General features: G+C 41.8%; 3 protein-coding genes across 3 annotated transcripts; 2 read left to right on the plus strand and 1 right to left on the minus strand.

The window, feature by feature from the left end:
• The first annotated feature begins 3,443 nt into the window (after positions 1 to 3,443).
• Positions 3,444 to 9,616, plus strand: omd (integrator complex subunit 5 omd). The gene is made up of 7 exons (XM_017145809.3): positions 3,444 to 3,637; positions 3,702 to 4,477; positions 5,759 to 6,103; positions 6,169 to 6,433; positions 6,494 to 6,921; positions 7,646 to 8,433; positions 9,217 to 9,616. Exons 1-7 carry the CDS (start codon positions 3,531 to 3,533, stop codon positions 9,499 to 9,501), a joined length of 2,994 nt encoding a protein of 997 aa, XP_017001298.2. The 5' UTR covers positions 3,444 to 3,530; the 3' UTR covers positions 9,502 to 9,616.
• A 263-nt stretch (positions 9,617 to 9,879) lies between these two features.
• Positions 9,880 to 13,388, minus strand: Lkb1 (Lkb1 kinase). Its single transcript, XM_017145810.3, is given in 5 exon segments — positions 9,880 to 10,380; positions 11,054 to 11,214; positions 11,272 to 11,466; positions 12,279 to 13,312; positions 13,314 to 13,388. Coding segments are annotated over 5 exon segments (1,728 nt in total). The 3' UTR covers positions 9,880 to 10,117.
• A 537-nt stretch (positions 13,389 to 13,925) lies between these two features.
• On the plus strand, positions 13,926 to 15,534 carry LOC108060211 (26S proteasome non-ATPase regulatory subunit 9). Its single transcript, XM_017145811.3, has 3 exons — positions 13,926 to 14,060; positions 14,789 to 15,115; positions 15,182 to 15,534. Exons 1-3 carry the CDS (start codon positions 13,959 to 13,961, stop codon positions 15,413 to 15,415), a joined length of 663 nt encoding a protein of 220 aa, XP_017001300.1. The 5' UTR covers positions 13,926 to 13,958; the 3' UTR covers positions 15,416 to 15,534.
• The last annotated feature ends 148 nt before the right edge of the window (positions 15,535 to 15,682 follow it).

The following is a 15,682-nucleotide window of genomic DNA, read 5'->3' on the forward strand; positions in this document are numbered from 1 at the left end:
AGGTGGCGGACAAACCAAACCCGTAAAAGTTGTAATTTTAATACATTGCACTATGGGGAAAAAGTCCGTTTTTTTGGCATAAACGCAAAAAATAAAAGTTACTAATTTAAAAAACAAATATTTTATTTTAATAGTAAAACGGTTAAACTTATTAGAACAATTTAAAAAAAAATTTTACGTGCCACCGATAATTTGTTGTAGCCTATCAAAGTCTATCGATTAACGTGCTCATCTCTAAGAAAAAAGCGCGCTAATTTTACTCCAAAGTTTCCCATCGTCGTGCAAAGTGTTCAGAGGGCGAAAAAATAAACAAAAATATGGAAAATTTACGTCAAGGTATGCTTAAATACTTCTCAAAACAAATTGTGTTGTAACTGTTTGCATTGTCCTGTTGTTTAATGTCTTGTGTATGTCTCTTTTAGCCGAAAACTAACAAAAGTTATTGTGTTCTGTTAAGCTTTAGTTAAGAATCTACGCCGATCGACGCAAGGTTGTAATATAAATGTATTAACAAAATGATAAAGAAACAGGTGTTATCATTGCTTTTTGCCCGTTTTTGCCCCTTTTTCAATAAATCACTGTTTAGCTGCATATGAATTCCGATGTTACAAACGATATTGAAAGTACGGAGGAAGACGAAGATGGTGAAATCAATTTCTTTGATTTGGATAGTGTTTATTTGGAAGCAGAACCTGAAGAAGAATGATTGAAGTTGGTGTCTAGGTATGGCAAACCCAATTTTTTTACTTTCTTGCTTGTTTCAGAGAGTTTCGATGGAGAATAATTAAATTTTATTTTATTAATATTATATCTTACATAAGTTATCTATATAAAAATGTTTTTTATTAATAAAAAAAATATTCTTACAAATTTTTAGGGGGTTGACCATAATGGGGAGGTGGTGGGTGGGTGGCTGTGGGTGGTGTTTTTACAACCGTAAGGTTTTTTCAAAAAATGGAAAAAACCGAAATTCTATTTGTGCATAAGGAGTATATATTATAATTTTCAAGGCCCTATCTTTAAAACTAGAGTTTATGCCAAAAAAACGGAATTTTTCCCCATAGTGCATTGGATAAAACAATGTACACCTTACAGAAAAATGGAATGTTATTAAAAGTCCATTCAAATGAAAACAACGAGTTTGGCCAAATGCTCCTCCTCTTTGGTGAATTTAAATTGTAGATGTAAATTGAAAATGGAATGGATTTTTTAGTTTAACACCCGAGCAGAAGAGGAAACTTCGGAGAAACTCTACAGAGACCAGCTGAAAAAGACGGCAGCGCGGGAGCTCCACGCTGGGACACCGGCGACAGTGGTATCCCAGAAGTACGGGCTGAGTTCCAGCTGCCTATACCGGCTCAAAAACAAAAAATATGAGGCGCTAAGGAAGTGCTACCTGTGCAGTTGTACCACAGAAAGCATCCGACCCGAACCCCCAAAAAATAAGAAGCTCTCGCTGAGGAGAAGCAGCTGAGGAAGTAACGGTATCGAACTTAATATTTATCGATTTTTATAAGCAGTGTTTTGTATCGATTCCGATCCTATCGGTTTAGTATATCGATGATTATGGCGGTACTTTTATTATTTACAATACGCATTTGCTTTATTAATTAGACAATGGGAGAAATGGAAGTATAGTTTGTTTCCAAATTTAAACAGAGAAGCAGGTAAACCGTATTGCTTTAATGGCTTCTCGGAGTTTACTTCCATTCTGGACGAGGGCCGCCGTTATATTTGTTGTCAATTGGAATAAATTCTTCTCGATAATAGCAGCCAGCGGCTTGGAGGCTTTGACGGTAGAGATTATGGTGGGAAAAGCCTTACCGAAAAAATAATGGAAGATTAAATCGATTAATTGATAGTTATAAAACCAATACTCGGATTATTATTATACGGAAATCATTACATACGGAATTTATGATGCAGCGCGAGGAGTCTATGAGATTTTGTTCTGTAGTGCAGATCTTGACGGCAGCCTTAATTTCCTCAACTTCGTCTGTGATTGTCAACAGAATCTCTGGATCTTGCGCTTCGATCTGAATCACCAATTCTTGAATGTCGTCTTTAAAAGTTGCCAAAACATTTTCTATGACGGGGGTTAAATAATTATTAATGCACTGGGTTTCAGATGCCAATGAGAATGCAGAAGTCTGGCACAGGCCGATGGCCAAAAGGACAATGCAAATCTTTGTTTGCATTCTGGGAGCTTCTAACACAACACAACACTCTAGTAATTGCGAAGACGACTTTAACTTTCTCACTGTTGACCTCACCTGACAGCATCAGCATTTATAGGCGACGTGCTTTCCATAAAAACATACAGTAGTAAAACATATGTAGTAAAAAAAGCATCGCTAAGTCTTATCTCATCACCTGAGATATCTCAAAAGCCCGTCATATCAGTCTTATCGGTTTTATAACGTCTAAGCCTAATGTTAAAAAAATTGTTTATCTTTATGCTTTTTTATTTATGGTTTAACATTTTTCGTTTAATGCGATACATTTTATAAAGCTAACATTTTTTTTCATATTCAAATTATGTTTAGTCTTACTATTTAAAACCCGTTTTGGAAAGTTAAAAAAGTTAAAAAATGTGAGTAGGGTGACTAGTTAAAATTTTTTTGGGTTAGTGGTGCTATTATTTTTTTCACAGCTGTAGTTAAACTTAAAGTTTCAGCACTTAGGGGAACGACTTAAGTAGTTTGGCTTTTCATTCCACATTTAGTCTCATATATTCTAACATTTTTATTATTTTTTAAATTAAATTCTTTTAAAGCAGTTTTTTTAATGAAAAATTTAAAAAATAATTCAATTTTTTCGTCATTGACATGTGTTTTATAAAAAATGCTTTATATTCAGAAATCTAAATATTCCAATGGGGATTTTATTATAGACCCCGCATCTGTATTTATATTGACATAAAAATACAAATTTTGGAAGTCTACGCCATGTAATTTCTGAAATTTATAATTTTTAGAATCCTACTGTGTTAGAATTTCTAAAAACAAAATACAAAGAATTTTGTAATAAATAATACTATTACTTTATTACTATTTTCGACGTTTTCTTTTGTATTAATTTAAATGTAACTGAGCTGATTTACAACAACTAGGGGTTTTTACAAGTAAAGCTAGCGCTCACATCTGGTTTGTTCACAAGCAATTGGCGCCAATTTAAACATATTACAAAATGTTAAACAAAATTTGTGAGTACTAGGCTTTGATAGGAATGATAAGCTTGGGTTGCAATTTTCCATAGTGCATTGACGAATTCAAAAGTCCGTTAAACGTCTGATTTCAAAGAGCAGTAGAGACTCGAACATGGTTCGGAAATAAATAACAAGCAACGAGTGGCCGGACGGCGTTGCCATCCTGATTTCACGACGCATCCTGCCAACTTAATTTTTACAAAATATACCGAAAAATGTTCTACAAACGTTCACGCTGAGTGGGCAGGCCACTGTTAAGACCAACAGCATAAGATTTGTTGGCCAATCCCGACTCTACTTTCCCGATGAATAAAACGACAAGATGCTGCGCCAGAACCTGTTGGATCAGCTCAAGCACTTCATAGAGACGGTGAGCAATGGCCACAGTTGTCCCCAGCTGCTGACCAGCCCCAATCTCATCAAGCTGGCGTGAGTAGTTTAGTTTAGTTTAGTTTCCCCGTAATAAACAAGGCAATCTCCCAATCCTCCGCAGCCTGGGCTTCCTGGAGGAGCTGCCCGCCACGCGGGACATTGTGTTCGAGTACTTTGCCCTGCTGGCCGAGATCAGTGTGCAGCTGTATGTGTCGCCGGAGATGGCCGATGCGAAGACCGGACTGCCGGTGTCCCAGGTGAAGCAGGCGGGGAATCGGCAGCAGCAGCTGCGCGCCCCGGAATACGAGGCCTTCAACATGGTCAAGACGGCGCTGCAGAGTCTGGTGTGGAAGGGCCCAGCCGCCTGGTCGCCGCTCATTGCCAACTGGAGTTTGGAGCTGGTGGCCAAGCTCTCGGATAAATACACCCAGCGGCGGATGACCATCACGGCCAGCTGCAACTATTGGCTGGAATGCAGCGCCATGCATGGTTTGATGACCTTGATCAACAGTTGCTTCCGCAAGTTGACGCAACCGGAAGAGGAGGCCTGCGTGGAGATCATGCTGAATGCCTTCCATCGGTTTCCCATGACCTTCGATTGGATTGTGGCCCGGCTGGGCGGCTGCTTCCCCTACAAGATCATCATGCAGATCCTGCAGTGCGGCATCAAGCGTTTCGTCGACGACTATCGCTGCCATCTGGACTCGGAGGCCGGCATCCTGGACTACATGACCTCGTGCCACGAACAGCAGCTGCGGGCCGCCTTCCGCGAGATGCTGCGCGAGGGATTCGCGCCCAAGAAGCCGCTGGACGTGGCCGTGGTGCCCTTCCTGCTGATCACCACCAACTACTCGGACACGATCCTGCAGAGCCTGGTCAATGTGCTGGTGGAAATATGTGAGTTTCTAGCTGGTTAGAGGGATACTATCAGTGCTGCCATTTTGTACTTTTTCCGGACAGATCTGTCCTTTTTTTAACGGCTTTATCCGGAACAAATTTCAATCATCTCTCATTTTTTCAAAAGCAAGGTTTTTAATGTTAGTTTTGCTAGTCGTTGGTTTTGGTTCGATTTTTATCATAAAAAAACAAGAAAGAAAGCTACCTTCGGCCAGCCGAAGCTTATATACCCTTGCAGATAAAGTAATGCTCACTCGGTGCAGTTCCAGAGATTCCAGATTCAGCGTTTCTATTTTAATTTTGTTAATACATAAGTAGTCAAGAATCAAAACGCCTACTTCCTACAAAGTTACAATTAATTTTCTTATATTTGTTTGAATATTCCTTAAGAAGCCTTAAGGTATAGTGGTCCGATCCGGCTCGCTCAGACCACCAAAAATTAGGTTTTTTGCTAAAAAACAAATTTGATTTTTCGTTTTAAGAAAACGTTTTGAATGTTACAAAAAAAAAAATCTTTTCAGGGGGCCGGTTTTTTTATACAGAAAAATGTGCGATAAGTTTTAAAACGAAGAAATATGAATTAGTAAAAAATGGTACCTATTAAGTAGAAGAAGTAACTTTTGTCATTTTTTTGTCCTTTTTCAATTTTTTTTTTGTTTTTTAAGCTGAGTGATGGCAGCACTGGATACTATACTAATTGTTACTTCATTCTTAGCTTTGTGCATTCAATTTTTGTAACTTATTGCATCGTAATCTTCGATTTAGTTTTTAGAGTTCGTTTTTAAAACGAATTTATTCCTATTCATTCAATTGTTGTAACTTATTGCTTTGTAACCTTCGATTTAGTTCTTAGAGTTCGTTTTTAATACGACTTTATTGCTATTCATTCAATTTTTGTAACTTATTGCATTGTAACCTTAGATTTAGTACTTTTTTCGTTTTTCGTTTTTAATACGACTTTGTTCCTATTAATTTAATTTTTTTAACTTATTATTACAATTAACCTTAGATTTAATACTTAAAGTTAGTTTTTCATACGACTTTATTCCTGTTCATTCCATTTTTTGTAACTTATTGCATTGTAACCTTCGATTTAGTTTTTAGAGTTCGTTTTTAATACGACTTTATTCCTATTCATTCAATTTTTGTAACTTATTGCATTTTAACCTTAGATTTAGTTCTTAGAGTTCCTTTTTATTACGACTTTATTCCTATTCATTAAATTTTTTAACTTGTTGCATTGTAATGAATGCATAATGCATTGTATTGAAAATATTACAGACAACGAGGACATGTGCGAGGTGATTGTGCAGAAGTCGCCGCTCTGGCTGAGCAACAAGATGTTCGCCGGCATGCAGCCCACGCTGAATAACGCGGTGCTCCGGCTAAACGAGCACGGAGCCACGCTGCTGCTGACGGCAGCCAGGATGGCCGAGAAGTACGTTTGGTGCCAGGACTTTCTGGACAACTCGATGCAGGAGCTGGAACAGTGGGTGCTCAATCAGCGCAACTTTCCGCTGCTGGCCGATCTGGCCTACGAGGAAACAAAGTACAAGCTGTGGAAGAGCTGCCTGAGCACCAATCTCTTCGAGCAGCAGACGGCGGTGCGACTGCTCCTAGTGGTCTGTAAGTAGAAAGTGTACTTACTAAAATTGTTATTTAGTTAACTTAATTTATATTACCCTTTTTAGCCTCTCAGCATCCGCACATTTATTACCAGACGATATCGCAGCTCCTGAAGAAGTCATACGCACAGAATCCCAATGGCATTGGCGCCCTCATCCGTTTGCTGGGTGGCCAAAGTGGCATGGTAAACTTTCCCGGATTCACGCCGGGCTTTAAAATGGTTTTGGAGGACATAACGCTGCATGTTCAGGTCAACAATCGGCTGCCAGTGCCGCCGGGCACGCCCACAGAAGCGTTCAACACGTTTTCCAACCTTAATATACTGGCTAGGTATAATCTATGATTTTCTCTATGATTTTGCATCATTAATCTATTAATAATCTCTTTCAGAATGCACAAGAGCAAGAATGTGGCTCCTTACATTAAAGCACAACATTTAAACGCGGCCCTCAACGAATGTCTTCCAAAAATCATCCAAATCTTTGACTGCACCGTCAACAAATTGGTTCTGAAAATGGACAAGGATGCCGCTGAGCGCAGTGCGGAGAAATTTAGGGCGCAGCAAAGTAGCTATAACAACAATAACCATGATCTGTGCAATGGAAAGGACTACGGAAAGCGGTTAAAGTTGGAGGAGGGACCAGAAAAGGCGGAGGAGGAGGATGAGGACGTAACCCGCATGCGTTTGGCCCACCTTATTGTGGATCTGCTGAACAATATAGATGCCGGCAGTCGTACGAATGTCCTGCGCACTCCGCTTGTTCTCAAGTTGGCCGTGCTAAGCGTGAAGTACTTCTTTGTGGGACTGACTGAGCAGAGTAGGTTTCTATATACTTTAAACTAGAGCCCTGCATGAATTGATTCAATGAATCATTTTGAATTTTTTGTTTTATATGAATGAATTAATTTGAATTTTGAGTTTAGTAGAATTGAATGAATGAATGGCATAAATTCCGAAATAATTCAAACGACAATTTCTTTTGAAGAAGAAAGGCCCATACGGCCCTGTTCTAGTTTTCACTTCCGAAAGATTCACACGGAATCGAATTTCTCAGACCTGTTCTAGGACTCATTTCCGAAAGAATTGCAAGGATTTAAATATCCCTCGTTGTTACTCTGTTAACTTCCGAAAAATTCACATGGAAACTTTCCGCCAAGCATTTGACAGGCGGACTTAAATCCGCTAGCATGAAATCAGATTCACTTCCGAGTGAAAACTGGAACAGGCCGGATAATTTTGTGATTAAATCTGCCTGAATTTTATTTACTAAGCAGTTAATATTGATTTGTTAAAAATTTTCACCAGTTTGTTCTCAAAAGAAAGCACAAAAAAAATATGACAAATTCCAAAAATTCATAAAAGTTATTCATTCATTCATTCAATTCGAAATGAATTAGGAAAACATTCAACTTATTTCACAAAGAATTGAATTAAACAATTCAGAAATTTCATGGCATACTATAATAAATCAAAAATTGAATGATTCACGCAGGGCTCTACTTTAAACTTTGCCTAAGAATAATTTTCATACCTTTTTGCAGCTGTGATTCGTCGAGCGGCGGCCTCGCATCGCTCATACGCCCTGTTGCAGCGTCAGTGCTCCGCCCGGAAGATTGCGCGAACCGTCTGCCTGCGCGAACTGGTGGAGGGCGCCCTCTTCTACCATGGCCATTTGCTTGGCCAACTGGAAGAGTACGAACTGGATGAGCTGCAGATCCCCGAGCACGAGCTGCTCATCCTGCAGAACCTGCACACCAGCTCGGGCGCCAACTCGAATCGTTCCGTGCTGCATTCCGGGATCATTGGCCGCGGTCTGCGACCCGTGCTGCCCACCAACGAGAGAAACTGCGATGCCGAGAAGCAGGCTCTGTATCTCAAGGCTTTGAACGCTTGCTGTGCCGATCTGGAGAAACCGAATAACGTGGAGGGCTACTCGCTGGTCTCGCTGCTGCTGGTCGAGCTGGTCTCCACGGATGTCATGTACAATGGGCTGCCCTTTCCGGACGAGGAGTTCACCAGGGTCACCATGGAGCGGGACATGCAGATCAGGCGGGCCTTCATCACCTCCCCGGTGCTCTGGGCGGTTTTGGGACTGATCGCCGGTCATCGGCCGGCCCTCTGCTATTCCTCTGTGCTGTTGCGGGCACTCTGCGCCACCTGCCTGCATCATTGGCGGGGAAAGAACGTCAATAGATTCCAGCCCACGGCTGCCAACGATGAGCTGATGCTGTGCACCAAGAAGATGCTGCAGCTGCTGGCTATGAGCCAACTGATTCCGCCGCCACTTACCAACTTGCATCTCATTATCGAGCACTTTGAATCGGCAGAGGTGGGAGTTCTCTTTAATATTTATACCCATGCAAGGGGTATTATGATTTCAGTCAGTGAAGGAGACGTTTCCGACCCCATAAAGTTTATATCTAGCCATGTCCGTCTGTCCGTTCGCCTGTCCGTCCGTTTCTACGCAAACTAGTCTCTCAGTTTTGAAGCTATCGGCTTGAAACTTTTCCAAAAGTCTTCTTTCTATTGCAGGTAGTATATAAGTCGGAACCGACCGGATCGGACAACTATATCTTATAGCTTCCATAGGAAGGATCAAAAAAAAAAACGTTTAAAAAATTCTAGCTTCGGTGTTTTTTTAAATATTACCTTCTACTCTTTGGAATATTATTTTTTAAATATTTCTGATTTTCAAATTAAATATTTAAAAAATCGGACGACTATATCATATAGTTGCCATAGGAACGATCGGAAAATTAATGGGAAAGTGATAGGAAATAAATTTAAGCTTCTTTGGTTTTTATTGTATTTTGTTCAAATTTAGGACATGACTCTTTTTAAATATTTCCGAATTTCATTTGTAATTTTATCAAAATCGGACGACTTTATTTCGGAACTTCAAATTAAATTTAACAAAAATCGGAATTATATAGCTGCCATAGGAAAGGATAGAAAAACTAATGTCAAAATAATACGAAACTATACATTTTTGCGATTTGTAAGGATTAATAGAAATGATCTGCAAGGGTATATAAGCTCGGCTCGCCGAAGCTAACTTCCTTTCTTGTTTTAAATATTTTTACATTAACCACTGTATTTCCCTTCTTTCCAGATTGCTCTCCTGCTGCGCGAGTGCATCTGGAACTACCTGAAGGACCACGTGCCCTCGCCGGCGCTCTTCCACGTGGACAACAACGGACTGCACTGGCGGAACACGAATGCGCCGCTGGCCAAGGTGCCGCCGCAGTATGTGGACACCCTGCGCCACCTGATGCAGCGCAAGCTGTCCACTTTGGGGCCGCACTACCATCAGATGTTCATCATGGGCGAGCTGATGGAGGGGAGGAACACGGAGCCGGATCCCACGGCCCGGCTGCAGATCGTGGAACTAGATTAAGCGACCGTAGTTAGCTAGCTAGCCTAATGTTGTGTGAATGGTAGAGTCTGGATTAATGAGTGTTGTGGAGTGGATTGTGCGAACTAAATGCAGTGTTTTGTATTTTGATCTTCAATGGGTTCTTTTATTTTCGTTTCATTGGTTTGTAAAAATTAAAATCTCAACCTAGGCCTTGCAAATACTGTCCAGCAGTTATTGTACCGACGGCGCCTGACAAATCGCATTTGTTTGGGGGTAAAGTGTTTAGAATATAACGAAGCCAACAACAATTTCACTTGCAACATGTTTCTTTATGTGTGCACCGTCTCCTCCAGCAATTCTCCGCTGCCTTTCAGTACATCATCATCTTTATCATCATCATATAATATTAACGACTAATTTACGCTTTCATTTGTTTCATATAATACACAGTATTGTCACATGGATATTTAGCTTTCTTGCAGGCCGATCGCTCCCAGAAGCGGCTAGGCCAACTGGTGGAGCTCCTGGTTCAATGTTTACAAATACTTGGCGAATGTAGGACAACAAAAAACGGGAAAACAAAACCAAAAAGTTCCTCACAATTTGTTAACAAAGTTATTCCTCTCGTTTACGCTTAGCATCTAAGTTTAGTGGCCTACGAAGTCCGGCAGTGGCTCAGTTTGCGTACAGAGATGCAGGACGTCAGCTTCTTGGCGCGTCGCTTCAGGGCCGATCCCTTTTTCTTCACCGGCGGCGCCGCCCCCTCCTCCCTACTGCCGTTGCCCAGGGAATTTCCGGAGGCGGCGGCGGCAGCACTCGTGGAAGGCGGCTCATACGGGTGACAGGCGGCCTGGGCTGCCGCCGATTTGTTGGCCCGGATCTCGGAGGCAGCAGCTGCCGCTTGGCGGGCGAGCTCCTCTGTAGGGAAAGCATTTAGAGGTTGGTAAATAAATCTTAATGGTGATAAGTAGACCTCGGATTTTGCATATTTGCATATTTTTATAGGATAAAGATACAATCAACTCCGAAAACACCAAAGTTCGTTTCAATAAAAATATAGTTTAAAATTAATGGCATATTTTATTTTTTTTGCATAAAATGCATTTGCATAAAATATGCAAAATATAAAATAAACTCAATTATTCAAGATTGTCCATTTCATAGCCAATATAATTTACCCGAAGAAAATTGTTTGTTTCTTTTCTTCATTTCTGAGATATCTAATTGTTTCCAAAATTTAAAAAAAACCCTATTTATATTTCCAACAAAAAGGCGAGAAGGGGGCAAAAATAGTAAAAGGGGCAGAATAGTTTTTGGCCCTATCGGCCAAACTGCTTGTTTAAATTGCTCGCCGTGTTTACTGAAGGTTCCTTAGAACACCAGAGGGCTACATTAGAAATTTGAGCCTCCAGTTGTTCGCATATATTTTGCATATTTTATGCATATATTTTTTGCATATTTCCGATATGCATCCGAATTTATTACATTTGAACAAAATGACACCTACCTAGAAATTTTGGTAAAAATTGGGCCAAAAATGGACAAATATGCAAAATCAGAGGTCTATTAATAATATGATCTTGGAACTCACGATTGACGTCGTGCTCGGTGAAGTAGACGTCCTCCTGGTCCTGATCGCCGTAATGGTAAGCTTCCAGGTAGGGTATCACCGTGGAGCTGCGGTATTTGTCGCCCTTCAGCGGGGGAATGGGTATCGGTGGGCCGGTCTTCAGCGGTTTGGATCTGAACCAACTGAAAAGGAGAAATTTTAGTGGGAAAGTCAAAAAAGAAATCCAGTTTCCAACTCACGTGTCGTGGCGTATTTCCTGCAGGCAGAGGCGTTTGCTGGGATCCGCCTGCAGCATGCCCAGGATCAGATTGGCAAAGTCTGCGTCCATCTCGTAGAGCCAATCGGGCGCCTCCCACTGACCTCGCCCGATGTTCTCCAGCAGTCGATAGATATTGTCACCCTCGAAGGGATACTGTCCAGTGGCCAAATTGTAGCTGCAATAAGTCAAATTAAGTAAAAGGAAATTAATTGTGAGTTAAATATGGTAAAATATGAAGAAATAAAATATTTATCCATTTTTTTATTGCTCAGAAACCTAGGAAAAACTATAATTGAATTCGAAAACTGCTCAAAAATAAAAACAAGGAAATCCTTGATTATGATTAGACGTTTACAAATTTTACAATAGCTTTCAGTGGTTACACTGATGTAATTGATAAAATTTATAATATTTATAAAATATTTATCCATTTTTGTATTGCTGAAAATCCTGGGAAAACTTGAAAATTGCTCAAAAATGAAAACAAGAAAATCCTTGATTATGATTAGATGTTTACAAATTTTACAATAGCTTTCAGTGGTTACACTGATGTAATTAATTATTTATAGAAACCAATAAACACTTGATTCTCTAATTTTAATTGTTGATGGGTCTTTTTTGGTTCAGATTTATAGGTATGTAATTTTGCACTTTTTGTTTTCAAATTTAATTCTGGCAAATTCATAAAAATTCAATTCAATTAGAAAATCATTTAATTTTTTTCACATGAATTGCATTAAATAAATCAGAAATTTCATGGCATACTACGATAAAACAAAAATTAAATGATTTACGCAGAGCTCTAGATTGCAAATAAAATGACTGCTTATTACAGGTAGGAAATAAATAAAATAAGTATTGATAACTATCTCTTTTGGTTCAGATTTTAAGGTACATATTCTGAAAAATATTCATAACATGACTGCTTATTAAAGGTATTAAATAAATAAAATAACCATTAAATGAAGTATACTATGAAATTCTTACAGTGTCACTCCGCTGCTCCAGATGTCCACCTTGAAGCCGGCGAAGGTCTCGTGTCCGTTGGCGATCTCCGGCGGCTGGAAGGCCGGCGATCCCTGGCCCGTCGTGCACGTGTCGTCCGGGGCGAACAGATCCAGTTGCTCGGCCACGCCGAAGTCGGATATTTTGAGCGTCTGATCGAGGGAGAGCAGCAGGTTGCCCGGCTTGATGTCCTTGTGGATCACCCGGCAGCTGTGCAGATACTCCAGCCCATCAACCAGCTGCTGAAAGTAGCCGTGGGCCTGAAACAGCGGCATCCGCTTGTCCGGCTGGTAGTCCACCATCTCCTGCAGCCCGCCGACGCAGTACTCCATCACCAGGTACATCTTTTGCTTCTCATCGTTGTACAAAACGTCCACCAGCTGGACGACATTCGTGTGCTTCAGCTGCTTCAGCAGGGCAATCTCCCGCGTCACGTTCTGCTCGCCATTGGGGATGCGGCGCAGCTTGCGCTTGGTCAGGATCTTGACGGCCAGCCGGCAGAGGTTCTCCGAGTTCATGGCCTCCTTCACCTTGCCGTACGAACCCTCGCCGAGGACATCGCCCATGATGTACTTGCCCACCATCTTGATGTTCTTCTTTTTCTGCTGATAGATGATGTCCTGGCTGTCGACGCGATTGAAGAACATGTTGCCCATGTCCAGGGTGACGCGATCCAGCGTCTCGATCTCATCGTCGTCCAGCCAGGTGACCTGTGGATGCGGCTGCCCAGCCTGTTCGAGGAGCAGCTCGTCGGGATTGTAGAAGCTGGCTGCTGCGCCGGCCACATCCGCTGGCTTGAGCTCCACAAAGGCCTCGTCGTCCAGGTCGGAGGCGACGTCATAGTGATAGTTCTTGTTGGCCAGCAGCAGGGTCATCTCGTCCTCATCTCGAACGTGACCCGGATCCTCCGCCGCCTCCTCCTCCTCCTTGTGCTGGGCTCCCCCGCCGCCGTGTAGATGATGATGATGGTGTGCTGCCTTGACCTGTGCCTCCATCGTGGTCACAGTCATCTGGCCAGGCTGCTCCTTCTGCTCCTCCTCCTGCTTCTCCTCCTGCTTCTCCTCCGCCTCGCCGAGAGCTAGAACATTGCATAAACCTCCGCGGAGCCCCACTGATCACATATCGCAGGTGGGGTTCTGGCCCCACTCCGGCGGATTCGGAACTCCTAATCCTCGCCAGGCGCACACGCGGTTCGCTGTCTTTTTTTTTTTATCGTTTTCTATCGCTCACCTCTCGAAATACCTTTATTTTTGTAATCAATTCGCACAAACACTCGAATTGATATTGCCCTGCTGATTTTCTCGAGGTCTCTCGTCGTCCGTAGTTTTTCGTCGCTTTCCCCCTGGACTTCCGTTACCCCCTTTTCCGCTCCGCTGCGCAACTTCTCGTTCTATTTTTCATATAAATTTGTTAATTCCCGTGTTTACTCTCTGCCGTTCAATTTGTTCTTTTCCTTTCCCGAAAATTGTTTAACAATTATTTTTTGGTCAAATTTCGGTTCGGGCCATACGGTCACACTGGCCACGAGCAACCAGGGCTGCACAACCAATTGTTGTTGTTGTTTTTGTTGTTGCTGGCAAGGCGGAGCTAAAAATCAGAATAACAAATTTTTACATTTGTTTGAATAAAAAACTGGTATTACTCGAATCGAACGGGGAAGTCATGGCCACAGGGACCACCACCAAGGAGCGCCTGGAGCGGCTGATAAACGCCAAGAAGCAGCTGGAGGCGCAGATCAGCAAAAACGGACAGATCCTGGCCGCCGTAAGTAAAGTCGCGCACTCATCGCGGTACCCTAACTTTTGGATGAGGTATATTCGCTTATGGGATACCCTTCTGGGATCATATGATGTCGGTGACTACAGTACCCTTTACTTTGTATAGAGTCCATTGACTTTGGTGGGCCCATTGGTAGTAAATGCCCTTGATCAGCTGTTCTTATAGGACCAAAGGGAAATACCCTTTACTTTGATTTGGGTATATCCACTTTATCAATAGGGTACTAAAAATACAACATTGGAGAATTTTATTGATAACTTCTTAATACGAATTAGAAAATTAAAGACTACTGATTCCACCTCACCTTTGAAAACATCGTTCCAGTAATTAAAAAAAATTTAATTATTATTTTAAAGGAATGCCAAACATTAGAAACAAACATTTATTATTAAGTAACGTTAAAAAGTTGCAAAAACTTGCTGTCTTTGCGTTCGATTGCATTGGAATTGTGCTATAAATTGCAATGATCCTATAGACCTATTCAACCTATAGGCCTATAGGGAAACTAAAAAGATAGAAATCACTTTTAAGGACGGTTTCTCGTCCGTTTGTTAAATTTAAAGTAGGATTAAAACCTTTAAATCGTATGGGATCGTATGACGAGAAAACGGCCCTAAGACTTTCAAATCTTCCGGATCAAGTAAATATAATAAATATTTATATTACTCAATTATATAGTTAACACAAAATAAATAAATCGTTTCTCATTCCAGAACGATAATGTCGGCATGAGCGGACCACTGGTGGATTCCGAGGGCTTTCCCCGCAACGACATCGACATTTACCAGGTGCGCCAGGCGCGCCAAACGATCATCTGCCTGCAGAACGACCACAAGGAGCTGATGAACCAGATCCAGACTCTGCTAAACCAATACCACAGTGAGATCGCCACCACAGATCCGGAGTTGGTAAACCGCGCTTCCGCTTTGGATTTGGACAGTGACCGATCGCCAGGAGGAGCGAATATTGCGGACCTTGCACCAGCTCGCGCCATTGTGGTGGTCAATCTAGTCAGTCCCGATTCACCCGCCGAGAAAGCTGTGAGTGGCAATAGAAATAGTCATTATTATATTATTTATTAAAACTATTTTTTATTCCGATTTCAGGGGCTTTGTGTGGGCGATGCCATCCTCCGTTTTGGCTCGATTAATAGCAACAACTTCAAGGGAGATCTCGCCCAGATTGGCGAGGTTGTGCGCAACATGCAGAACCAGAATGTCCAGCTGAAGGTGAAGCGCGCCGAGCAGCAGCTGGACTTAATCCTGGTGCCAAAAACATGGAGTGGACGCGGTCTCCTTGGCTGCAACATCGTATTGCCGCCCGAGGCCATGGAGCACTGATGTGTAGCTTAGCCATTTAAGTTTTTTTTACGGAATTGTCAGTGTACATTTACTCTGCATTTTAATTATTAGCTCATGGCCAGGCCAGCACTGAACATGTTTGCTCTGAATTGTGAAAATTGATTTTTGGATTGGTAACCTGGTTGCAGAGGCGGTCAGTCAGGCCAATTTAGCCGGAGTCATCTTGATGACTGACAGCCGGGTCACTGTGCCAAGAAGATAGATAAAGGATACAAAGTAGTGATTCAGGACTTGATGAGTAATTTC

The sequence above is a fragment of the Drosophila takahashii genome, chromosome 3R (assembly GCF_030179915.1).
Source record: "Drosophila takahashii strain IR98-3 E-12201 chromosome 3R, DtakHiC1v2, whole genome shotgun sequence".
Lineage (NCBI taxonomy): Eukaryota > Metazoa > Arthropoda > Insecta > Diptera > Drosophilidae > Drosophila > Drosophila takahashii.

Excerpts from the sequence above, each read along its gene's own strand:
- omd (XM_017145809.3), top strand. The coding sequence starts at position 3,531 with ATGCTGCGCCAGAACCTGTTGGATCAGCTCAAGCACTTCATAGAGACG. Across the intron at positions 3,638-3,701 it reads CCCAATCTCATCAAGCTGGC|CCTGGGCTTCCTGGAGGAGC; the intron begins GTGAGTAGTTTA and ends AATCCTCCGCAG. Across the intron at positions 6,434-6,493 it reads AACCTTAATATACTGGCTAG|AATGCACAAGAGCAAGAATG; the intron begins GTATAATCTATG and ends AATCTCTTTCAG.
- LOC108060211 (XM_017145811.3), top strand. The coding sequence starts at position 13,959 with ATGGCCACAGGGACCACCACCAAGGAGCGCCTGGAGCGGCTGATAAAC. Across the intron at positions 14,061-14,788 it reads ACGGACAGATCCTGGCCGCC|AACGATAATGTCGGCATGAG; the intron begins GTAAGTAAAGTC and ends TTCTCATTCCAG. Across the intron at positions 15,116-15,181 it reads ATTCACCCGCCGAGAAAGCT|GGGCTTTGTGTGGGCGATGC; the intron begins GTGAGTGGCAAT and ends TTCCGATTTCAG.